The 27,763-nt window shown below is 28.1% G+C and overlaps 1 protein-coding gene across 1 annotated transcript; it reads right to left on the reverse strand.

Moving 5' to 3' along the window:
• Nucleotides 1-979: 979 nt before the first annotated feature.
• LOC130668997 (LON peptidase N-terminal domain and RING finger protein 3) lies at nt 980-26,925 on the reverse strand. The gene is made up of 9 exons (XM_057471631.1): nt 25,799-26,925; nt 6,966-7,084; nt 5,134-5,256; nt 4,794-5,036; nt 4,423-4,519; nt 3,017-3,225; nt 2,605-2,912; nt 2,219-2,426; nt 980-1,557 (listed from the first exon to the last, which is right to left on the reverse strand). Exons 1-9 carry the CDS (start codon nt 26,397-26,399, stop codon nt 1,198-1,200), a joined length of 2,268 nt encoding a protein of 755 aa, XP_057327614.1. The 5' UTR covers nt 26,400-26,925; the 3' UTR covers nt 980-1,197.
• Nucleotides 26,926-27,763: the final 838 nt, after the last annotated feature.

The following is a 27,763-nucleotide window of genomic DNA, read 5'->3' on the forward strand; positions in this document are numbered from 1 at the left end:
CTAACGCGTGCTAAAATGTGATTGATTATAATAATGAAAAATAAATACTATGCACTAAGTGTACATGCAAAGTCTTATTGAGAGATGGAATTATTTTAGTTTAAATTCATTGGATATAAAATATTTATTTATTAACTTATTTATTTATTAATTATATATAATAATTAATAAAAATTAAAATGCTTTCATAAAGCAAATCGTTGTATGTTCATTGGAATTATTTACAATTTTTCAAAATTATTTTTAATAGTAGACATTAATTACTGGCTTTATTTTTTTTTCTTTCTTATTTTCATTTTTATATCAAACGAACCATAAGTCTTATTCAATTATTTTGTTCAATTGTCAAAACTATTTACTAAAAAAAGTTAAAAAAAATTAATTTATTATTAATTAATTAATTACTTGGCTAAACTTTCATCGAATGTCATTATTAAAAATAAATTTATGTATAGATTAAAAAAAAAACTGTGTCATTACCAATTAAATTACTTCCAGTTTAATGGTAGTTGCATCAAGCGCATGTATACATAGAAATATGTATATACATATAATATATAATAATAATAATAATTATTATTAATATCTTATAGACGTAATAAAGATATTGAGTATAATAATAAATTGTAAATGTAAATATGTAATTATGGAAGAACAGATTTGCATATTGCATTAGCAGTTTATTATTTTTTCTTTTTTTTTATAGTAAATGTTTTAAAAATAAATAAATTTAAAATTTATATTTTCGATATGTCTCACTAAATTTGTACCATTCATTTATTTAATTATTTTTTTTGTCTATTAATCTTATTAATTAATTAACATATTAATTATCGACAATTGTCATCCCATTTAATTTAATTTTTTATATATTTATTTTTAAAACATTTATTATAATAATAAATATATTATTTATTTATTGTTTCATCGAATGTTTAACATTTTTTATGAGAAAGATAGCAATTTATTTATTTATCTATTATTATTTAAGAGAATAAAAGAGTAGTCGTTATTTTTTATGGCGAGATAGATAAAATAATTTAATAAATTTTAATTAAATATCGAAGCTATTGTCAGTCTGATTATCGCTTGTATAAATGTGACAAAAAATGTTATTCTGTAATAGTACAGAATAAAAGTTACGTTAATTAGTTAAGAGTAATGATTGTGAAGAGAGTAATTAGTTATTGTTGGGCATTAGGAGTGCATGACTGAAACAGAAGAGTGAGTAAGATCATTGTCGTCTTGGCAAATACTCGAAGACGTGGTGGTGTCTTCGGCAGGAGCTGCTGTTATTGTTAATTGTCTCTTCTCCATGTGGTTCAAAGTCTTTTCGATGGCCCTGAGACGTTTCTCCAGGCTGGTGGTGCCCAGAATGCCGACCTGGAGTTGCGGTCCGAGTGGCAATATCGCCAGTATCCACCACGTCCACGAGGGACCGTCTGGTAAACGAATCCAGTCTTCTTCGGGTCCTGGCATTACGCCAAATACTCGTTCTATTTCTTCCTGTTGGACTGCTGATACACTTGACCACCACTTTTTACCTTTTGACCATACCTTTAATCAACAATAATATCAAATTTAATACATCGATTCAAAAAATTTGATTTTTCGAAGTTTGATATTTTTTATTTTAAAAAGTTTTCTAATTTAATTTTTTTAAAGTTGAAAATAAATTTTATTACTCGGAAGGTAATAAAATAAAATCTGAGCTTTTGAATTTTTTAGACTTCTCAAAAACTCAAACAAAATTTTTAGACTAAATTGTCAATTAAAAAAAAAAAATCTAATCGATAATTGATAAATTTTATATCATGCTCTCAATAGTCACTAATCAGACCATAAATTTTTTTCAAACCCACACAACTTTTGAGTGACAAAATAAATTAAAAAAATTTTCAGTCTACTCAAAAATTTTGCTGGCTCAAATTTTATGTATCTGAAGATCGGAACGTTTTTCGCGCAACGAAAACTAAAAAAATTCATGTAATTCGACTGCTTAAGGGGTAGTTGGGGTAGCCTGCAATTTTCGGCTGTCATACTAGAACCTATGCGAAGATTTCAAAAATCTAGATCAATAGATTTTTTACTGTTCGTCTTGTTTTTCTATTTTCGTTCCACGAAAAACGTTCCGATCTTCAGGTACGTCAAATTTTTTAAAAGTTCTGATTCATTAGCATTTTAATTATAAACAATCATGTATAAATTATCAACAAACCTTATCATGAAGGTCTCTAACAGTCGACAAAGATTCTGATGGAATCGGTGAATCACGAATTAGTTCAACTTCCGCGGTATCATAACCGTCTCTCTCACCGCCAGATAGCACTCGGAATCTTCTTCCGCCCATGGTGCTTAAAATACTACATCCATCTTTCATTAAAACTCTATCTTTTATCTCCAAAACCGTTCCATACTCCGCGTACCTATAAAACAAAAAAAAATTAAGTCAGAAAATTTTTTTCAACCGCGAAAAAAAATAATTTTCATAAATTATTATAATTAATCATATTAATTAATAATAGTAGTAGTATTTATATGATTAGCTGATGAATACAAAGTAAGATCTTAAATAAAATGAAGTAGTTAAAAATAATTACTGACCTTTTGCTACCTGTGGCTTCGCGATTGAGGCAAGCGGCAATGCCAAAGTGCCTGACCCCACTCTCAACACAACGTCGTACCATCAGTCTGTATCGCGGTTCGTAAACAAACAACGGGCATGCGACACACGGAAATGCTGTTGTGCAGACAAACACCGCGATGTTGTGCTGATTGTTGCCTAAAAGTCCCAAGTCCTGGATCAATTCAAGTCTATGATTAGTCGCTCGCGATGAATATTCCGTTGGCGCTATTGTCTTCAATGCTTTCTCTATAAACTCTGTTACTGTCTTTTGGTTGCTTGCCAAGTACTGAAATTTTGTAAATTTCAATTTTATTATTCAAATATTCACTCAGAAATAATAACTATTAATTATTTATTTAATTAATAAGTAAGTAAATGAGGGAATATTACATCAGCGAGAGATGTAACACACAGTGGGCATGCTGATGAGTAATCGAGACATCGATCTAAACACATCCAACAATATGTATGTCCGCAAGGTGTTGTAACAGGTTTCCATAATAAACGGCAACACAAAATGCAATCCAAATCACCTGTAGCTACGGCATTACTTCCTGACAATGGCGGAAGTAAAATTTCAGCTGGCATCGGTTCAATTCCTATTACAAATTTAAAACATATATATTTCAATTATTCTATATAACTTTTTTATTTTTTATTAGACTGTAAAAAAATTTGGGAGTGAATGCGAATAAAATCCGGAGTAAAATTTACTCCGAAGGGGAGTTTATTTATGATACTGAAGTTAGCAGACGTCTAATAATTTTTTGATTTTTTTTTGGACGATAAACTAGAAGAAAAAAAATATTTGAAAAAATTGCACCTGTAGTTTTTTAAATTTTCTACATGTGCATTTTTTTAGTTTTAGTTTTTTTTTTAATTAAATTGGAGAAAAAAAATTCAAAAGTATGATACTGAAGTTAGAAAACGTCTAATAATTTTTTGATTTTTTTTTTTGGACGATAAACTAGAAGAAAAAAAATATTTGAAAAAATTACACCTGTAGTTTTTTAAATTTTCTACATGTGCATATTTTTAGTTGTTTTTTTCTTAAAATTTAATTGTTCAAAAAAAAATCAAAAAATTTTGAATTGTCTGCTAACTTCAGGATGATGTTTATTTAAATATTTGAATTTCAAATCGGAGTGACATAAAAATGTACCTGAAGATCGGAACGTTTCTCGCGGAACAAAAATAAGAAAAAAGAAATGAAAAGTAAAAAATCTACTGGATCTAGATTTCGGAAATTTTTTTCACGTCACCCGAAAATTACAGGCCGGCCCCCAACTATCCCTTAAGTCGCCTTTAGATACAAATTTCATAAATTATTTCGATTTTCGTTGCGTGAAAAACGTTCCGATCTTCAGGTGCATAAATAAAATCCAAATTTCTCCGATAAAAAGACAGTCCCTATTTACTCCATATGCAGAGTGATTTTTTTTCACTCCAAACGACGGAGTACATTCGGATTTAAATTTAACCCTAATCGGAACATGAGTTGTTTGTGTCGAAATATTCTATTACTGTAATCAGCCATCATGCCTCCGAATTTTGATGAAAATTTTTATTGAAAAAAAGTTTTTCGGGGCTGGCAGCAACTCTGGCGCATAGAAGTCCAAAGAAGACCTACGAGTTCATTCAGATTTTTCCTTACAAAATAAGCGGCGGAAGTTAATGACCCATGTTAAACGTTTACGGCTGCTAAAAACAGCGACACCGGATTAGGGTTAAATAGAATCCGAATTTACTCCGATTTTTTACAGTGTAAAGCTAAAAATTTTATTTGATTAACTTACTTTTTAATTTTTCGACTTCCTGATAAATACGGTCTAGTAAAATATGTAATTTAACGTTGCCTTGAGGTATATTGTTGTTTACCCTCCGGCATATTGCCTGTAATAAAAAAAATATTGTAGTTATTACTGCTATTAGTAAAAAAAAAAAAACAATAATAATAATAATAATGAAACGTTGATTGATATCAGAGAGCAAAAGGAAGAAAGGTGACAAAGACAGTATGACATGGTATGCTCTAGTGAAATCGATAATCTCGCAGCCGCGCACGAGACTTAACTTTATTAATAATTGACATGATTGTTAATCATTAAACAATTAATAGTAATTTATTGTTTCTATAAATAAACTGACAATAAATATAATTAATTACCTGAGTAAATTCTTCTTCACTACTACTATTATCTTCACAGTCTGATGAATTAAGGGCCGGACGTCGATGTCGTTGACTTGAATTTAAAGCTCGTGATGCGCGATAATTATTGTGGTAGTGGTGATTATGATGATGGTGATGATCACGAGTTCTTCTTAATCTTACACTACTTTCAGTAAAAACGTATGGTCCTCGCGTCGCTACTGTACTTCGACGTAATTTTAATAACACACGATGTAATACCTATTAATTAATTAATTTATTTATTTAATAGTCGGTTTTAATTATCGGTTAATAATTAAAGTATTAATAAATATATATAAAAATTTTATATACTTACTCTTGTTATTTCGTGACGAATATTCTGAGCATTTTTATCAATAGCTACACTAGTACAAAAAGCTACAAAAGCTTCTTCATGCCTTCCAAGAGCTGATAATGCAACTCCTCTTCTATAGTGACCCTAAATAATAATAAAAATAAAATTAATAATAATAATAATAATTTACTGTAAAAAATCAAGAGTGAATTCGGAGTGATTATGGATTTTAAATCCGAATTCACTCCATTGATCAGAGTTTTGGAGTTTAAAAAAAAATCACTCCGTATACGGAGTAAATAGGGAGTTTTTTTAGAAGAGTTTTAATATTAAAATAAACTTCCCTTCGGAGTAAATTTCACTCCGAGGGGATTATTTTAATAAACAGTAATCCGCTCCGCATTTAATCTGCATTCAATCCGCAAATTTTTGACAGTAATAATTAGACATAAAATTTTTGCCTCATTTTTTAAATGAGTAGTTCAAATTTTTGATATTACGGCGAAAATATTGGTCTTAGCAAAAAATTTTTCGAACAAAAGTTGTAGGAAATTTAATTTTCTAAAAAAAATGTCTCTTATAATTTTCTTATAGGATCAATATTTTCATCGTAATTTAAAAATAAAGATTCATAATGAATGATTCAAATTTTTGTTGATCATGAAAATCTTTATTTTTAAATTACGGCTTTGTTATTAGTCCTAAGAAAAAATTATAAGAGACATTTTTTTTATAAAATTAAATTTCCTACAACTTTTGTTTAAAAAATATTTTAATAAGACCAATATTTTTCCCGTAATTTAACAAATTTCACACCACTAAGTATTAATTATTTTTAAACTAACAACAAAATCCTGACCCTAGTAATAATATAATTATTTTTAAATAAATTACACTGTAAAAAATTTGCGAAGTGAACGTGAATTAAATCCGGAGTAAATGTGAAGGCTGTTTATTTACTTAATCCCTCGGAGTGAAATTTACTCCGAAACGGAGTTTATTTTTAAACTGAAACTCTGGTTCGGAGTAAATGCAAATTGAAATAAAATTCCGATCACTCCAAAATTACTCAGCTCAAAAAACCAACTCCCTATTAACTCCATATGAGTGAATTCGAATTTGAATAAAATCCGTAATGACTCCGAATTAACTCCCGATTTCTTACACTGTAATATGTAACAGCTCATAAGATCTAAATCATTTTTAAAATCGTGTTATTGATAAAATATGGTGTAACAGTACGGAATTGTTAAATATATATACATAACTACATATGTACTTTATAATATAGTACACTATTGTCGTTACCACGCAAATGTTATTGCTTCATATACACTCATTACGTCATTTATTGATTTTAATCTTGAGTGAGTTACGATTTATTTAGATGATGAAAGAATTATTATTACTATTTTTTTTTTTAATAATTATTTTCCTGAAGTTGGTAATGTTTGAAATACTTGAAGTGTAAAAAATAACGAATAGATTTGCAGAATAGTTGCAATATAAATAAATATGTGAAAATAAAATTTGTTTTTCTGTTAACGAGCAAGTTGTGGATTTAAATTGAATTATAAAATATTGAATAAATATGTTTGATAAATTATAAATTCATATGGCAATAAATATCTTCAATTACATGTACAGCTTCAAATTAATCGCGTCAATAGAGTATGACTAAGGTTACGCGGTACTGATTATGATGACGGAAGTTGTATAACAGTTATAAAACCGGATATCTTTAATTCTGCTATAAATATTAAAGACACTTTTGTATTGCACTTTAGTTAATCAATTAAGAGGAAAAATTTAGAGGTTCAAGTAAAGGTTTTTTTTTTGTAATTTTAATTTACCTTTCCCCAGTCGGGTCGGAGACGTACGGCGTGATCGGCATCGTTTAGTGATGCCTGCGGCCTGTTTAAGATGAGTAGAACGTTGGCTCGATTGCTAAAGTGCAGTGGACTGTTGGGCGCTGAAAAAAAAATTTAAGAACGATAATTAATCAGTTATCAATTACTTTATTAATTAAATTAATAATTTGGTAATTTCACGATCCTGAAGTTAGCAGACAATTAAAAATTTTTTGATTTTTTTTTAATAATTTAATTTAAAGAAAAAAAAAAAATTAAAATATGCACATGTAGAAAATTAAAAAAACTACAGGTGCAATTTTTTAAAATATTTTTTTTTTTTATAATTTCTCGCTTAAAAAATAATCCAAAAATTTTGAGACTTCGGCTGACTTCAGTATCATGTAATTTCGAGATGTCCGCTATTTTTTTTGAGATCCTGAAATTTTTGAATTTTTTTTCAACAAATTAATTACGAAAAAAAAAAAAACTAAAAAAATGCACATGTAGAAAATTTAAAAAACTACAGGTGCAATTTTTTAATTATTTTTTTTTTCAAATCTCATCGAGCCTTTCGCGGATTTGTTAAAAAAAATTAAAACATCTCCATAATCCCGGTTAATTTCAAATTCAAAAATTTTGAAATTTGCAAAGTCGCTAATTTTTTAAAAAATCGGTGATTTTAATTAATTTTTTAATTGAAATTTGAATACTTTTTTTATTGATCCAATGAGTAGAAAAAATGAAATGAATTAAATTTTAATAAAAAAAAAAGTTAGTAAAAATTTTATGATCCTGAAGTTAGCAGACATTTAAAAATTTTTGAATTTTCGTATTTCAACAAATAAATTGCGAAGAAATAAAATAAAAATATGCACATGTAGAAAATTAAAAAAACTACAGGTGCAATTTTTTCAAAAAAATTTTTTTTTACAATTTATTGTTTAAAAAAAGTCCAAAAATTATTAGACGTCGGCTAACTTTACTATCATAAAATTTTAATTAAATATTCAACTAATTTCGCTTTTGTTTCTGTGATGAGAAAATAAATATGTACAGAGGTAATTAAAAAAATTATCATCTAAAATGTCACTGGGAAATGACAGAATTTTTTACGGCATAATTACCATGTTTATTATATTTGTTAAATAAATATATAAATATCTAATGGGCATTGCAGCAACTCAAGAGTTGATTGAAAAGTATAAATATAAAATTTAAATTTAACAGCAGTACAATAAAAGAGAATTGATGGGGGCGATATCTGTGCAATACAATGCATTGTTTTATTATTATCCTGTTTGGTTTTAATAGTAAACCAACTTTCATAATATCTCTTGTAACTTTGCGTAACAAACTGTTACTTATCGTTCCACTTGGTCCAGGTATTTCACAAGATACTTTTATCTACTAATATATAACTGGTTACCAATTACATTAACTGTTATATACCAATCACAATATTTCGTCATAAACTCTTTGGATTTCATTAAATCTAATTGTTCGAAATTCATTACTTTCAGCAGTTTATTGATTGAACAGATGAAAAAAAAAAATTCCCTCCCAAAATATTTCTACATATATAATGATTTTGAATTTAACACATTTAAAAATTCCGGGTTTTTTTTCTCCAATTTAATTAAAGAAAATAAAAAAACTAAAAAAATGCACATGTAGGAAATTCCAAAAACTACAGGTGCAATTTTTTCAAATATTTTTTTTTTTTATAATTTACTGTTTAAAAAAAAAATCAAAAAGTTATCAGACGTTGTCTAACTTCAGTATCATACTTTTGAATTTTTTTTCTCCAATTTAATTACAAAAAAAAAAAAAAAAAACTAAAAATATGCACATGTAGGAATTTCCAAAAACTATAGGTGCAATTTTTTCAAATATTTTTTTTTTTATAATTTATTGTTTAAAAAAAAAAATCAAAAAATTATTAGACGTCTGTCTTCAGATCATACTTTTGAATTTTTTTTCTACAATTTAATTAAAAAAAAAAAAAACTGAAAATATGCACATGTAGGAAATTCCAAAAACTATAGGTGCAATTTTTTCAAATTTTTTTTTTTTATAATTTATTGTTTAAAAAAAAAATCAAAAAATTATTAGACGTCTGACTTTAGTATCATACTTTTGAATTTTTTTTCTCCAATTTAATTACAAAAAAAAAAAAAAAACTAAAAATATGCACATGTACAAAATTTAAAAAACTACAGGTGCAATTTTTTCAAATATTTTTTTTTTCATAATTTATTGTCTAAAAAAAAAATCAAAAAATTATTGGACGTCGGTTGACTTCAGTATCATACATATATAAATTTATATATATTTTTTCGTTAATCCACACAAAGAGATTGTAAGAAATAGTGACATTAAAACTACATTGACCGGAGTACATCGAACCTAAGTAGCTTTCGCGCGAATGTCGAGGTCGATATTATCGAAGCGTTAAATTGACGTTCTCGTGCAAATTATACCCGTCATTATTTCATACTCTCTTAGTACAACATACACACTATCCTCTATTTAATTCTATCGTGTTATATTATTAGACATCTTGCTCAAACATATATTTATTTTATTACTTAATATTGCATTTTTTTTAATCATTTGAATAAAAAAAAAAATTTTGTTGATACAATTAAATATACAATAAATCGATTATATTTATCAATTAATTAATTAATAATAACAACTTATCGGAAAAAATTTTCACATATATTTTAATTTTTTAAATTAAATTCCAAACAATTGAAATGTAGTATTAAGATTTAAAATTTAATTAATGTCTGGGTTAAAATTAATTTGTCTGCGACTCGTAAAGTAACAAGGAGCATTCTTGTCTCAAACAATAAGATTTATGAGACGAGCTACCGTAAATCTATAAAAGAAAAGCTCAAACTCTTATAGTAAATAGTTTAGAGCAAGTGGTGATTAAAAGTTTAGTAGTAAAGTGCTGCAAGTACAGTCTTTGATGTATTTTACTATTATCACATCAAGTACTTTGCTACAATGTATTATTATTGGACTGAAAAGATGGGTAGTATGAAAGTTCATACGACCTTCGTAAGTCTACGGCCCAGTAATTCGTATAAGGAAGGGATAGTCTATATTACACTTAACTGGTGGATTATTATTATTATTATTATTATTATTATTATTATTATTATTATTATTATATGTAAAGAGTAATAAAATGTAGAGAATGATTGGATGAGCAAGTGAGAAGAGTAGGCATGCCATCAGAATGTACGTGGCCGGGTAACCGACCTTTACGTAACGTTAGTCTGTTTGTACTCACGTATACTATTATAAGTATTTATATTATATGATACTATATATGCCTCTTCCACTTGCTTTTACACCGAATCACGATGCGATCTGTATCATTGCAGCTGCAATAACTACACTCTAACTATTCAACTTTTTTTTATTTTTCATCTCCCATTTTAAAATTTTATTTGTGTCTAAATTAAATTTTTTTTTATTAATATTTTGATTACACTGTAAAAAATCGGGAGTGAATCCGGATTTAATTTCACTCCGCATTCACTCCGCCACTTGAAGTTCCGGAGTAAAAAAAAAAATCACTCGGCATGCGAAGTTAATTGGGAGTTTTTTTTAGCGGAGTGATCTCGGATTTTATTTTACTCCCGATTCACTCCAGTCCGGAGTTTTAACATTTAAATGAATTTATATTAAACTGTTAAACAGTGCGTGTGTGTGCATGTGTGTGTCTGAATATGTGTGTGTGCGTATCAGCTGATCAGTAATGTAATGCGCGAGTTTTTACTTCGATTTTATTTAGTGGAGTTTTTTTTTATTAATAATATTTTCAAAACTCTCCGGAGTAAATTTTACTCCGGAGGGATTAAATTAATAAAAAATTATTTACTCCGCGAAAACTCCCCTTCGGAATGAATTACACTGCGAAGGGAGTGAATAATTAAAAATTCATTCACTCCGGATTTAATCCGCGAATTTTTTACAATGGCTGGAATTGGGACATAAATTCAAACATTTTTTTTTTTAATGAAATTTTGTTTGTATTTTATTTTTTTGTCATTAAGACTAAATCCACTATATTTAAAAAATATTTTTTTTGTATTCTATCGGCAAAAAATATTAATTCCGGTATCAAGACTTCGTAGTAATGTCAAATTTATAATAAAATTATTTTATTTTCTCAAATATTAAGTAATTGAAAATTACAATAAATCTTCAATAGAATAACAAATATCAAAATTTTTTTTTGATCCGCTAATTTCTTAAAATTTATTCATAATTAAAAAACTCAGTCCAATATTTTATAAATATAATATATATTTATTTTTCCTTCCACTATAAATTTGCAATGCTAAAATATTATCATTACCCACTTTTTTATAAACGTCAGTAATAAAAAAAAAAAAAAAACTTAAGTCCTAGAAACAAAACTAATTTCCATATTCGCAGAGGGTATATTATTATTATTAAAACTATTTTTATTTGTCTCCTTTAGTCACATTGATATACTAGAATTTTTATCACGGCAGGAAACCGGACGTGATTAAATTTAAAAAGTATTCACAACTTTTTTAGAATAAAAAAAAAATAAACACCTATTTAATAACAATAAACAATAAATTAACAAAATAATTAAATAATAACACAACTCAGTAATTTATAAATTATATACTTATAAATTAAAAAGGAATTGAATGGTAGATAATAAAAAAAAAAAAAACAGTGCCCAGCTTTGTTTAGTCATGATTTTTTTTTTCACGGTCAAGTACCTCAGCCTTAGTTCCATGAAGGCCCCACTCGTTGATCTATTCTACTCACGAGCACGTCCACCAGCTTTCTCGATGACACTCGTCTGCTCCTTGACCTCAATATTTCTCGAATCTCGTTCAAGTTTCTTGCCTTTATATTATTTATTTCTATTTTTTTATATTAATATTTCCTCTCATTCCTATCGGCTCTTAATCACTTTAATCTCCGTTATAATATTTTTTTTTTTTTACCAGTCACAAGAAGCCTCTTATCAGTTGACTTCACATGAATCTCAATTAATATTTAAAAATAATTAAGCTAGAAAAAATTACCTACTTTAATTACATAAACTCTACTCGAGTCCACTAACTTCCTACTTCATGTTTTGGCTCTTTAGTTTCAAATGCCGGAATTTTTATGTTACGTTATATCATTACTCATTGTTACATGATAACAATTATATATTTTTTTTAATAAGTATAGGGTAGAGTCCAGTAAAAAAACCGGGGTAAGTCCAAGCGGTGTAGGTGTTAAAATTTTCGGTGTTAAACCCGTACGAAAAAATTATAGTTCCATGTGTTTTGAGCACCTGACAAAATATCTCTGGACAAAATATCCCCAGTTTTGTATCAGTTTTTTTGGCTTTTTTCACTATTTTTGCTTTCTTTTCATGGGGATATTTTGTCCGGAGATATTTTGTCGGGGATATTTTGTCAGGTGCTCAAAACGCCTGATACCAAAAATTATATATACGGGCAAAATTGAATATATGTCTCATATATTCAGATTTGCCCGAATATATACTTTTTCCGTACGGGAAATAACACCGTCGCCGGTGTTAAAAAAATTTCGCGGTGTTAAAAAATTTTACTTTAGAATCGCCGTCTGAGAAATTCTAAACTCAGCTCCCTGAGCTCAGAAACAGCGGGAAGTTTTGGGTTTTTCCGCAGGGTCAACCATTTTTCAGATATTTTACACCGATTTAACACCGCCTACACCGGTGTTATTTTATTTTAACACCGCTCTTTACAGTGTACCATTTGTAGCCACTACTCTATTTTTGGACATTTAATACTTAATTTTAATTAATGAAAAAGTGTAAAGAAAAATTTCCAATTTAACAGTGAGATAAAATGAGTGTGAATGTAGCAGACATCAGACAAATTTAAAATTATAAATAATTAAAAAAATAATATGTACAAAAAATGCACTTATTAACTTAAAAATTTTTTGAATGCGCATTTTTTTCAAATTTTATTTTATTAATTATTTACTCGATTAATAATTTTAAATTTGTCTGATGTCTGCTACATTCACACTCATGAGATGAAAGTATCTGTGTAGCCATTGTAAAAATTAATTAAGTCATTGCGTCTTTAATAAATTAATTAATTAAAATTATCAAAGTGTCCAAAACTGGGGAAAAAAATTTTTCCATAAAAAAAAGTGAATTAAATGTTATCGGTTTTAAAAATAAAAATAGATAAATCTATTGATATCAGTTTATTTTTAAAGACAATTGACGTGTACAAGTGACGAAGCCAGAGTGTAACATAACATAATAGATCAAATGTTTATCCAAGTGACGAGTTGTAGTTACGGGCCATCGGCCACCACACAACACGTTTATGTGTGGCGACGTTTGCCTCCTATTCTCTATTTTATATACCTTCTATTCGACTATATACTTAACTATATGTATATATATATATATATATATATACTACTTTATACACTATAGTCTATACTAGAATCTTACATAATCGGTTTTTATTATGTAATTGAGACAACGACTGGTAATACGGACCATCCGAAGGACCGTTTATTAGGCAAAATCTCCAGCAGCTCTGATTGGTCAACACATAACTTTATTTGTTCAGCTTAAACTCCATTTTTTATTTAAAAACTTTCAATTTTACATCCGTTAATTTTTATTCAAAAATTTTTCATCGTTTGGAATTAATTTGGAATCATAAAATAAAACTTTTTATGTCTAGTTATAAAATAAACGTATATATTGATAGTGATATAATGTCGGAATAATTAAATAAAATTTTTTTTATTATTGAATTTAAGTTTTATGGATGTTTCGTTAGATAATAACAAGTATAGCAGAGCGGCGTGGACGAGTGACTACTCAGCACGCGCTTCTATTCGCTCGGCTGGGACTTTAGTGTCAACGTAACCATTTATATAAATCTATCGTTACGCAATATATATATATACTAGCGTGATCGCTAAGAGAGGATAGATTTGGTTAATAGTACGATATTTTGTGTCTGGTATTCATTTTTACTCAGTTAATTCGCGATTAGAAATAGGGTAGAAGTGCCATTTGTGGCCACTGTACCATTTTTGGACATTTAATACTTTATATTAATTAACGAAACAGTAAAAATTAAATTTTTATTGCAACCGTCTGGTAAAAGTGTCTCTGAATTCATTTTAAAAATTAATTACGTCGGTGCATAATTTGGAAATTATTTTATTTTAATTTTTCGTGCCCAAAAACGGTACCTCCATTCTATCCCGCCAACCATCGGCACTGGTTATAAACAAATAATTATTTTTGAGACTCGTTTGAGGGAAATATATTTTGGTTAAATAAATTAACAATTGAAACCATTGTTGAGCAAGATATAAATAGGCAGTTCAGAAATTGCATAACAGAATCGAGAATGATTGGAGTATGATTCATAAGTCCGGAGTCCCGGTCCGGCGTTTATACAATCTCGAGCTGACTTATGTATCCAGCTTAAATTCAATTTCACGCACACCGAATTACTCTTCTGATGTTGTCATATATATCTATTATTTTCATCTTACTTTTGCTCTGAATCTTTATTACTCTCTTTTGTACGTGCTGTTAATTCTCCTGAGTTAGAATATATATGTGTACATATATTATATGATCTCTGTACTATATTAAGCATCGCAATTGATATCTAACAATTTATATAGACCATATGACTAAATTACTTAAGGGTTATTACAAATTATTATTTTTTAAATGAATTATTTTCCCAATAAAGGGACAAAACGTCCAATTTATGGTCAAAATTAAATCACCTCACTATGAATTTATCATTTTTTAATTTTATTTAAATTTATTTATTATGATACTGAAATTAGCCGACGTCTAATAATTTTTTGATTTTTTTAAAACCGATAAATTACAAAAAAAAAAATTCTAAAAAAATGCACGTATAGTTTTTTAAATTTTCTATATGTACATATTTTTAGTTTTTTTTTTTAAATTAGTGTGGAAAAAAAAATCCGGAAATTGTTAACTGTCTGAAAACCCCGAATCGTTATTATGCGACTAATAATTTTTGAATTTTTTTATAAACGATAAATTAAAAAAAAAGATTTGAAAAAATTGCACCTCTAGTTTTTAAAATTTTTTACATGTGCATATTTTTAGTTTTCTATTTTTTTTTTAAATTAGTGTTGAAAAAAAAACCGAAAATTGTTAGTTGTCTGAAAACTCCGAATCAGTATTTATAGTTATTATAAAAAATTTGATAGAATAAAAAAAATATTGAATCAATAAATATATGAAAGAAAAAATAGCATATATTTTGTAGAGTGTAAAAAGGAACTAGATCTGAGTGTGATAGATGGCATTTTGCCAGGACCCAACATAGTTTACATAACAGAGTTTGACAGTGAGTATAAGAAACACGTGACTGTCTTATCTTATCTGCATTAACTCTCCAAGTTACTTTTCATTTAGAATCTCACTTGTGTTAAACATATATCTATATATGTATATATTTTTAACGAGTTTTATATCTGCCTTAAGTCACATCTCATATCGATTGAATCAATTAGGGCTCATATGAATTCGAGTGTCATTTATATAACCCACGAGTTTATCAAATTAATTTGTAGTTTATTTTTATATAATTAGATATATTAATATATGAGACATTGATAAATTTATATATATTTTAGGTAATTTTTGTGTCTTACTTTTCTCAGACGTTACGTATTTATAATTTCGTAATTATTACACGTCCTTCAATGAATTTATACGTAATATTTATTGAAATACTTTTATTACATCATTTTTTTATATTTATGATAATTGATGATTAATATTGTTGATAATTATTAACGATAAAAGTATATATTTTTGGTTGATTCTGTATGTAGAAATAAGTAACGTAACTTTGTAGTAAGTTATAACATAACTGCGTAAGTTTTCTGTCATTTAAATTTCCTGTCATTGTAAACAATTTTATTTATTGGACTATTAAAACTGCTCTCCTTGGCATCTGTCCAAACTAACTTTATAACAATGTACTATAAATTTGGTTATTTACTTCTAAAGACATTCTGCTTCTCAGAACCCGCTAAATAAACGGATAAATAAAACCAAAAATATAAAATAATAAAATTCAAATAGATTTTTTTTATACGAATCATTGAGTCATTTTTAACATCTTGTTCTTAGTCATCGATCTTTATATATTATTATTATGGGAAGAAATATGATCGCGGCTACTTAGTGATCAAGACCATCCGTCTGGTAAAAACAAAAAATCCGCGGTTCGAATCCACTTTTAGTCTTTTCATCTTAAAAAAATATTTTTCGATCAAATGATTTTGTTAATCAGGAGTAAATTTTTTTTCTGTGATAATTAAATTAATTTTTTTACCCTGTACAAAATTAGCAGACTGAATACGGAGTGAATTCAAAGTGAATGCGAAACTGATGACTGTTTCTTTAATGCCCTCGAAGTTTAATTCACTCCCAAGGGGAGTTTATTTTAATATGAAATTCCAAATTGAAGTGAAATTTACTCCGAAAAGGAATTTATTTTAATATGAAACTCAAAATCGAAGTGAAATTTACTCCGAAGGGGACTATTTTAATATTAAAATGCTGAATCGACGTGAAATTTACTCCGAAGGGGAATTTATTTTAATATGAAACTCAAAATCGAAGTGAAATTTACTCCGAAGGGGAATTTATTTTAATATGAAACTCAAAATCGAAGTGAAATTTACTCCGAAGGGGAATTTATTTTAATATGAAACTCAAAATCGAAGTGAAATTTACTCCGAAGGGGACTATTTTAATATTAAAATTCTGAATCGAAGTGAAATTTACTCCGAAGGGGAATTTATTTTAACAGGAAACTCGATTTCGAAGTAAAATTGACTCCGAAGGGGAATTTATTTTAATATGAAACTCAAAATCGAAGTGAAATTTACTCCGAAGGGGAATTTATTTTAATATGAAACTCAAAATCGAAGTGAAATTTACTCCGAAGGGGAATTTATTTTAACAGGAAACTCGATTTCGAAGTAAAATTGACTCCGAAGGGGAATTTATTTCAACGTGAAACTCAAAATCGAAGTGAAATTTACTCCGAAGGGGACTATTTTAATATTAAAACTCTGAATCGAAGTGAAATTTACTCCGAAGGGGAATTTATTTTAACAGGAAACTCGATTTCGAAGTAAAATTGACTCCGAAGGGGAATTTATTTCAACGTGAAACTCAAAATCGAAGTGAAATTTACTCCGAAGGGGACTATTTTAATATTAAAACTCTGAATCGAAGTGAAATTTACTCCGAAGGGGAATTTATTTTAACAGGAAACTCGATTTCGAAGTAAAATTGACTCCGAAGGGGAATTTATTTCAACGTGAAACTCAAAATCGAAGTGAAATTTACTCCGAAGGGGACTATTTTAATATTAAAACTCTGAATCGAAGTGAAATTTACTCCGAAGGGGAGTTTATTTTAATATGAAACTCAAACTCCCCTTCGGAGTAAATTTCACTCCGATTCAGAGATTTAATATTAAAATCGAAGTGAAATAAAACTCCGAATTGGAGTGAATGCAGATTGAAATAAAATCTAGATCACTCCGAAATCAGACTGTTTTTTTTTTCAAAACTTCGGAACTCGGAGTGAATTCAGATTTAAATAAAATCCGTAATCACTTCCAGTTTTTTACAGCGTGATAAATTATTTTTAATAATTTATTTAATATTTGTTAGTTAAACAAATGTTTAACTGGCCTTCGAACATGGCTCATTGATTTCACAGAATGTAGACGCTGTCCTTGATTCAAAGTCCTGAAGTTGAGGGGCGGTATGGATTTTGCGCAAAAGCTGGGTCCGAGTTTTTACCGTGACATATATTGTGTGAATCGTCTATAAAACCATCGGATTTCGTTTAGGTTATTTTCTTACGTAATTCACACATATATACATATATATAAAATCAAACCTAACCGCGAATTTACAATGTGGTAGTCACGGACATTCCTCGGATTAAGATTCAATCTATTAACAACTGTCACATTAACATTCCGATATTTTTATGTCATGCCTTTATGCTTAAAAATATAAAAAAAAATAATTAATTTTATAATCTTAATCAGACTCGATTAATTAACTTGTATTATGAGTAAGAATAATTGAATATAAATTATTGGACGTCGTTAAGTAATAAATTGGATTGTAGGATTTAATTTCGAAAAAATAAAATAGCCAGAAAAATATGCAATAAAAAAAAGTGTAGAAATGCGGTAAATTGGCGACGGTATTATACACGTTTTGATTAATTGTTGCAGCAAGTTTAACTCGGTTGTCCGAGGCTAGTAGGTCAGTTCATGTTTATATATCTCGTGTACTTTGTATTAAAAACTTCCAAGACATTTAAGTACTAACCCAAGAAAATGAGATGCGGAAACTTTCTTTGTGTGCATACAATAATAATAATTTTATTAAAAAATATGTAGGCCAGCAATTAACTCAAATATAAGTCACGGAATATTTTTATTACAAAAAACTAATTACGGATATACATTTTTTTATGAAGAAATATTTATGATCGTAAGTTAGTCGTCTAATAATTTTTGGATTTTTTTAGGAACGATAAATTATAAAAAAAAAATTTTTCGAAAAATTCCATCTATGGCTCTTTCAATTTTCTACATGTGCATATTTTTAGTTTTTTTTTTTTTGCAATTTATTTGTTGAAGAGAAAATCCAAAAATTGTTAATTTTCTCATGATACTGAAGTTAGCCAACGTCTAATAATTTTTGAATTTAAAAAAAATGATAAATTATAAAATAAAAAAATTTTTGAAAAATTCCACCTATAGCATCGTTAATTTTCTACATGTGCATATTTTTAGTTATTATTTTTTTTTAAATTTATTATTTAAATTTTATTGTTGAAAAAAAAATCCGAAAATTGCTAATTGTCTTATAATACTGAAGTTAGCCAACGTCTAATAATTTTTGAATTTAAAAAAAAAAGATAAATTATAAAAAAAATAAATATTTGAAAAATTCCACCTATAGCTCCGTTAATTTTCTAAATGTTCATATTTTTAGTTTTTTTTTGCAATTTATTTGTTGAAGAGAAAATCCAAAAATTGTTAATTGTCTCATGATACTGAAGTTAGCCAGCGTCTAATGACTTTTGAATTAAAAAAAAAACGATAAATTATAAAAAAAAAAAATTTTCGAAAAATTCCACCTATGGCTCTTTCAATTTTCTACATGTGCATATTTTTAGTTATTATTTTTTTTTTAATTTATTATGTAAATTTTATTGTTGAAAAAAAAATCCGAAAATTGCTAATTATCTGCTATCTTAGAGTTCATAATTGTCTTCTAACTTCAGGATCATATGGATCATATATTTTTAATTCAAAATATGACGATATTATTGTCATTATTTTAAAGAGCTTAAAATTAAAATAAAATCTATTTAAAAGTGGAAAAATAAATACTGACAACAAAGAATAAGACTAAAATGACCTCCACCTCTGTTTTCGTGGCCATGACACGTTACTCTCGTTCCTCTCGCAAATAAATTAAAGCTCCCAGTGTTTCTTGTTCTCCATGTTCATTTTATCCGCGAAACATTACCACTATTATATTATGCATGCACTTGATACATTACCCAGTAACTCTCCAATACTCAGTACTCATATCCATATATACTCTTATATATATATCAACTGACGTGTTCTGATTAAACTTATTATCTGCTCTCTTGATTTATAAAACACCAACAATTTTACATAACTAATTTATTTTAAATTACAAAATAAAAAAATTAGTTATTGATTTTTAAAATAAAGTAAACGAATGATGTTTGAGTAACAAAGTAAATAAAAAAAATAAGTATTATGTAACTTTTTAAATATTTTCCTCAATATCGATCCCAAATCAAGGTTGTATTTTTTTTTTTTTTTTTTTTCGTAATATCCCACGTAACAAAGTCTCAATGAAACCTAAGATATATGATCTCACATATGGACCTTACGATATATAAAATTATGTAACGTCAAAAAAATTTGTATAATTCAAATTTAATTTTTAAACCCAAAATAAATTTATTAATTCATTTCCAAATTAAAAAAAAAATAATAGTAATTAAGACAAGTTAATTAATACACTGTAAATAATTTGCGGAGTGAATGCGGATTAAATCCGGAGTGAATGCGGAGTGAATGAATTTTTAATTATTCACTCCCCTCGGAGTGAAATTCACTCCGCAGGGGAGTTTTCGCAGAGTAGAAATTTTTTTTATTAATTTAATCCTTCCGGAGTGAAATTCACTCCGGAGCGTAGTTTTGAAAATATTATTAATAAAATATAACTCTACTCAATAAAATCGAAGTGAAAATTCGCGTATTACATTATTGATCACCTGATATGCACACACATACACACATACATATTTAACACACACTCGCACAAATTTGCACTCATTTGCACACACGCACACATTTTCACACACGCACACACGCACAAATTTGCACACACGCACACATTTGCACACACGCACACATTTGCACACACGCACAAATTTGCACTCATTTGCACACACGCACACACGCACAAATTTGCACACACGCATAAATTTGCACACATGCACAAATTTTCACACATGCATACATTTGCACACACGCACACAAACACCTGCACGCACCCAAACACACACTCGCACACACACACTCACACATATTGTTTAGCAGTTTCATATAAATTAATATAAATTTATTTAAGCATTAAAACTCCGGACTGGAGTGAATTGGGAGTGAAATGAAATCCGCATCACTCCGAGATCACTCCGCTAAAAAAAACTTCCCAATTCACTCCGGTTTTTTACAGTGTAAAAATAAAATAAAAGGTTGAATCATTAGTTAATTTTCTTTGTCATCATCATCAAAGTTTAGTGTTTCATGCGCCAAGTTAATTATATCCTATATCGTATTTAAAAGCATCCCGTTGGCGCTCAGAGACAACACGCGGGTATTTTATCAATCGCAAGTGTTCTAAGTATCTTTAAAATTTAAACATTCTTTTATGTAATCAATTTTTTATTTAATTTACATAACAATTATCGATCATTATTTTATTTATTAATTAACTTAATTTATTTAAACAATTAACTTAAATTGTAGTGAGTATGTAATCACTTTTTTTTCATTACATAAACGCAGGTGTTTTTAAAGTAAAGCTTTCAATGCAGATGCACTTAATTTTTTTTTTTACTTATATAAGAATACTTTGATAATTTATTACGTATTGAAACCCTTTGTGTTTTTTTTATGAAGAATTTTCGGAGCAAGGTATTTTTTATATACCGTATATGCATATATATGTATATATATAATAATGGAGTTAAAAAAAAAGAGAAAGAAAGAGAAGAATTTGTTACATAACTTTTAATATGGTCACCGATAAAGAATTACATGATGTGAGATGAAAAGAATTGACGAAGATGGATATTCATATATATGTGTGCGTAATGTATGAGAGTTGTGATATTAAAATTGAAGAAAAAATTTTTAATAAAAGAAACTAGTGATATAATCGGGTATTCGAAGGTCACGTTAAGTTTGTTATGAAACAAAGTGGGTTAATTAAATGCCCTGATTGTTAAAAAGGTCGATTTGTTATAAGTTATATTACTTTATTATATATTTATATATTTATTAATATATTGTTATTCAAGGATTTTAATAACATATTAATATTCATATTTTTTATCTGCAGATAAATTATATAGAGAATGTGATTAATACTTTTTTTTTATTTTATTTATTGTGGAGGTGTATGAGCGATATGAGTCGTTAGGTTCTAAGAATAAAGATAATAAACGTTAGAGGACGATGACGTGAAACGTCATACTTCAGTGAGTAATCCGTTATCCTGAGTACTGTGAGACATTTTTTTTATAGTTGTCGTATGGAATTTTTATTTAATTGCTTGATAATTATTTTTAAAGGATGATTTTAATTATGATCCTGAAGTTAGCAGACAATCAACAATTTTTTTTACCAATTTAATTAAAAAAAAAAAAAACTAAAAAAATGCTCGGGTAGAAAATTAAAAAAGTTACAGGTGCAATTTTTCAAAATATTTTTTTTTTTTAATTTATCGTTTTTAACAAAATTCAAAAATTATTAGACGGCTGACTTCAGTATCACTTTTAATTATGATCCTGAAGTTAGCAGGCAATTAACATTTTTTTTACCAATTTAATTAAAAAAAAAAATACACGGGTAGAAAATTAAAAAAACTACAGGTGCAATTTTTCAAAATATTTTTTTTTTTTAATTTATCGTTTGTAAAAAAATTTGAAAATTATTAGACGGCTAATTTCAGTATCACTTTTAATTATTATCCTGAAGTTAGTAGACAATTAACAATTTTTTTTACCAATTTAATTAAAAAAAAAAAAAAAAACTAAAAAAATGCACCTGTAGAAAATTGAAAAAACCACATGTGCAATTTTTCAATTTTTTTTTTTTTTTTTAATTTATCGTTTTTAAAAAGATTCAAAAATTATTAGACGGCTAAATTTAGTATCACTTTTAATTATGATTCGAAGTTAGCAATTAATTAATAATTTTTTTTACCAATTTAATTAAAAAAAAAAAAAATCTAAAAAAATGCACCTGTAGAAAATTAAAAAAACTACAGGTGCAATTTTTCAAAATATTTTGTTTTTTTAATTTATCGTTTTTAAAAAAATTCAAAAGTTATTAGACGGCTGATTTCAGTATCACTTTTAATTATGATCCTGAAATTAGCAAGCAATTAACAATTTTTTTTACCAATTTAATTAAAAAAAAAAAAAATCTAAAAAATGCCTGTAGAAAATTTTAAAAACTACATGTGCAATTTTTCAAAATATTTTTTTTTCAAATGTATCGTTTTTTAAAAAATTATCATTATCAATTTTTCAAAAATAAAATTTTTTAAATTTCATTGTCAAGACCAAGGTAGTAAAAAAAAATTATAAATAACTATCATCCACTTAAAAAATCAAAACTTTAATTTATAGTACAGTTAAAAATACATCTAGTATAAATATCTCATAATACAAACAAGCAATGATTTAATACCCAAAAATTAAACATGACTAATTATAATCATAACAAAATAAAAAACCGCGAAATCCGATGATGCAGGTGTACTAGTCATGACAAAATAATTTCTGACGTGTCTGCACATTAAATATTGGCGCAATGAATGCATTAATGCATGCCACCCATTGTTTCGGTATCAGGCATCAACTATTAATCGTAATGTAATAATTAATTACCCAGACAAAGACGCGGTCATATACATGAGATAAATTCTCAAGACAAGAAAATAACGAGTTCGTTGGACGAACCTCTTTGTTCTTTGGTGCGCGACCAACCGTGTCTTGTTACTTACAATGTATCGTAATATACATAGCAGTTAATGTTAATGCAATACAACAAATAAGTATGCGTTCTTGTCCATACAATGTCTCTGTCTGTGTATCGCAAGGGTATTGAGGGACTGGGGTCGGGAATTGAGGACTGGAGATCGGGGATCCAAAGTTTCATCTCTCGCTATCCGGTCTTTTACTCTCTACTCTTACTGATCTCTCTATATAATATACTACTACTACTGCTATTATATATAAATATATATATATATATATATATACTACTCCATTCGCTTGGTATTGTATTTTATATCTATACTGATGTGAGTTGTATAGTTTCTCCCGTCATGTTACATAAGACTGGCTCGCTAGTCAGACTGGCCGTGAACTTAAGCGCCGACCGAACGACGAGTTAAGAGCAGCTGCAGCCCTTTTTATTTATTTTTATTTAAAAAATTACTTTTTTTTATCCCCGTGCTGAAACTTCTCTACACCATCCCTCACCCATACCTCCACACATCACACACCAAATTACACAGCCATATATTTTAAGTCGGCTGCACTATTTCAGAAAGACTGGATTGCAACCCGGTATTTTTGTTCTTTTAACTTTTTTCGCTATTCCAACCCGCGGTCTCGAGACGTCGGAATATTTTTCTTTCACATTCTCCTTCATGCTTTTTACGTGATGAAAAAATTACAAAAGATTTGTGAAATTTTTTCGGCATATTTTAGAGTATTAAAAAAAATTAAAAAAATTTCCCAATGGAAATTTTTTAGTTTCATTGAAATATTTAATGCACCGTAAGGTTTATTTATTAATAGCGTTTTAATGATTATCAGGTGTAATACATTGCAGAGTGCATTGAACTTGCTTTACACACTATTTTATATATATTATATATATATAAAGTCCCTTTCCATTTTTTAAAATCATTAATTTCATAATTATTTATGATCCTGAAGTTAACAGACAATTAATAATTTTCGGATTTTTTTTCTGCACATCAATTACAAAAAAAAAAAAATTAAAAAAATGCACATGTAGAAAATTTTAAAAACTATACGTGCAATTTTTTCAAATCATTTTTTTTTAAATTCAAAAATTATTAGACGTTGGCTAACTTCAGTATCATGAGACAATTAACAATTTTTTGGATTTTCTTTTCAACAAATAAATTACAAAAAAAAAAAAAAATGCACATTTAGAAAATTAACGGAGCTATAGGTGGAATTTTTCAAAAATTTATTTATTTTATAATTTATCATTTTTTTTTAAATTCAAAAATTATTAGACGTTGGCTAACTTCAGTATCATGAGACAATTGACAATTTTTTGGATTTTCTCTTCAACAAATAAATTGCAAATAAAAAAAAAAACTAAAAAAATGCACATGTAGAAAATTTAAAAAACTATACGTGCAATTTTTTCAAATATTTTTTTTTATAATTTATCCTTTAAAAAAAAAAATCTATAAATTATTAGACGTCGGCTAACTTCGGTATCATTAATATTTACGTTATAAAAATTAATTTATTTATAATAAATATAAAAAAATTACCGAAAATAAAAAAAAAAATTTATTCAACAAAATAATATTTAAAAATTGTGATATCAGTATCAAAGAATGCACTTTCATTAATATAAATTACAACGTATGATGTCTCGATAAATTAATAAATTAATATATATCTGTATATTTAATGCATACAATATATATATAATTTATTTGTCACGATAAGATATAAAATAACGAAATATAAATATCAATATTAATAATAATAAATAAAATATTTTAAATGCTATCAAGCAATTTAGTGATTGTCTAATCTAAATCACAATATCCACGTGGTTTACTGCCCATGCGCATATTAAACGTCAGTTGCTCACTCCAATTTTTTTTCCCCAACTTCGTCTTATTTACTTCTGTACTCCAAAACAACTTGTCATCTTTACGAATTTAATTTTATATCGGTTTGGTAGAGTGGGTGGTGTACAGATGAAGTAGTAAGTAGTAAGTAGTAGTAGCATACGTCCGCTTAAATGTAAGTAGTATAAAACGCGGTGTACTAAGACAAAGAACTATGCGTTGTGCATCGAGGTCCACGACCTCCGCGGTACAAAAAACACTGGCCTAACGACCTCGAATTAATCAGACGTATAAAAAATAACATTTACATTTTATTGTACTGGTTTAAAAAAAAAAAACATTTGTATATTTATATAAATATCTCACTGCTCTTGACATTGAAATAACTTTTTTTTTTTAAATCCAGATCAGATACGCGATATATTTTTAATTAATTTCTGTTTACCCAAAATCAGTAAATTTGATAAAATACCGATAAAATTTATTTGATAAATAAAATAAAAAATATTTACCGAGTCGTACTGCGAGATCGTAACGTTCGAGAGCTTGAGCCGGATGTCCATCCTTCAAAAGGAGATCACCTTCGTGCCTCGCCCTGCTGGCCTCGGCCTCCCTGGGCCACCACTTTTCCACAAGTCTCTGCACAAGTACATTGGTCTCGGTGACCGGACCGAGCTTTTGTCCGCACGCGCGACAGGATTTCCCTGTTTCGTAGCAGTTTCTACAGTAGGTATGACCACATCCGCTGGTCACCGGTTGGCTAAGAGTACCCTCACACGTGGGACAGGAAAAGGATGTCTCGTACAAGAGCCGCTTGCCCATCACAGTCGCCGCGGCCATCGTTGTCCCCGCGGTTATCGGTGTGGCCCCCGTTATATCCTCCAGCAGAGCTAAGGTTAAATGCTTGAGCCGTTCTAAGGGCAACGGTGCCAGGGTCACACAACGTGCGAACACGTCAACTGCATCCCGAATTCTACCACATCGCGCCAATGCGTCTCCATATCCAATCAAAAGCTCCAGATTCGGCGACTGCTGCTTCATACTCCGCTCGTACATTTCAACAGCGAGACCGTAATTGCATGACGCGAATGCTTCTTTTGCTGCCTCCATCATTATAATTATAATTATTACTATCAATTAATTTGTATAAAAATACCAAATAATTTTGGGTAAAAAATCGAAAAAAAAAAAAAAAACTTCAACTTTTAAAATTAAAATCTTCACGATAAAATCCACTCCCTGCACATTTCATTAAATTAAATCCTCTGGACATTTTTAATTAACAAAAAAAAAATTTATTTACTAAAAATCCATAACGATTTTATATATTTATTATTACTATTAATATTAAATCACTTGCACTTTTTTACGTAACTATTAAATTAAAAGAGTAATCCAGTTTGATCACAAGTTTAAAAATAACGATTATAAATTACATATATAGAAAAAATTTTTTATTATTGGGGTAATAAAAAAAAATATGAGTAACGTTTGACAGTTGAACGCGCCACGCGGATTAGTAGTACGGTGGGCGTAATGTCAGTTAAAAAAAAAATATTGTGGAAAAAAAATAGTTAAATACTCGTGGTGACTATTGCTCACTGACGTCTCGGCTGTCAGAGGCACACTGACGGCTTGCTGACCGGATCGGAGGAATTGGAGGTAGTACAACTCGCGAGCGAGTAACGGCGTGACTACTAGTCGATTTCAGCGCCACCGCTACGTACTTTACTCACCGCGGTTTTTATGTTAGATTTCGTGTGGCGATTTTGGTAACTACGAGGGATGAGACGCGCCAAGTGAACGGCTTATTTCTTATATATATGTATGTAAATATCAAAATGTAAATATGATTAAGGATTTTTCCTAAACTTTTTTCTGAACATCGAAATTAATTTACATGGTGATTTTTCATAAATTTATAAAATATATGAGAAGAGTAATGGGTTGTCTTGTCCTATAGACAGGAATCGCGAATAAAAAATAATTATGAGCTATGTAAATATATGAGATAACAACAATAGATCAATAGAAATTTTTTTCAAGTTAAATTTTCAGTAAATTTCGAGATCTTTTTACTTTTCCAGCGAAACTATCAGACTTATCACAAAATATTCTAAGATCTTTTTTGTAGAGAATTTTGTCCTCTACAAATTATCTCTAATAAAGTTTTTTCAAATTCCGCATAATTTTCTTGTTTTTTCCATTTTAATGTCGAGCTCCTAAAAAAATAGTGTTCTGGTCAATTTCAAAAGCTGGACACTAAAATGAAAATAAATATAAAAATATGGGGAATTTTGAAAAACTTTATCAAAGATAATTTGTAGAGGACAAAATTCCCTACAAAAAAGATCTCATGATATTTTGTGATAGGTCTGATAGTTTCGCTGGAAAAGTAAAAAGATCTCGAAATTTACTGAAAATTTGACTTCAAGCTCCAATAACTTTTGAACAAATGAATTTATCAAAAACTTCTA

This window comes from Microplitis mediator, chromosome 1 (assembly GCF_029852145.1).
Source record: "Microplitis mediator isolate UGA2020A chromosome 1, iyMicMedi2.1, whole genome shotgun sequence".
Taxonomy (NCBI): Eukaryota; Metazoa; Arthropoda; class Insecta; order Hymenoptera; family Braconidae; genus Microplitis; species Microplitis mediator.

Excerpts from the sequence above, each read along its gene's own strand:
- LOC130668997 (XM_057471631.1), bottom strand. The coding sequence starts at position 26,399 with ATGATGGAGGCAGCAAAAGAAGCATTCGCGTCATGCAATTACGGTCTC. Across the intron at positions 2,913-3,016 it reads GTGTTACATCTCTCGCTGAT|TACTTGGCAAGCAACCAAAA; the intron begins GTAATATTCCCT and ends ACAAAATTTCAG. Across the intron at positions 1,558-2,218 it reads TTAGAGACCTTCATGATAAG|GTATGGTCAAAAGGTAAAAA; the intron begins GTTTGTTGATAA and ends TGTTGATTAAAG.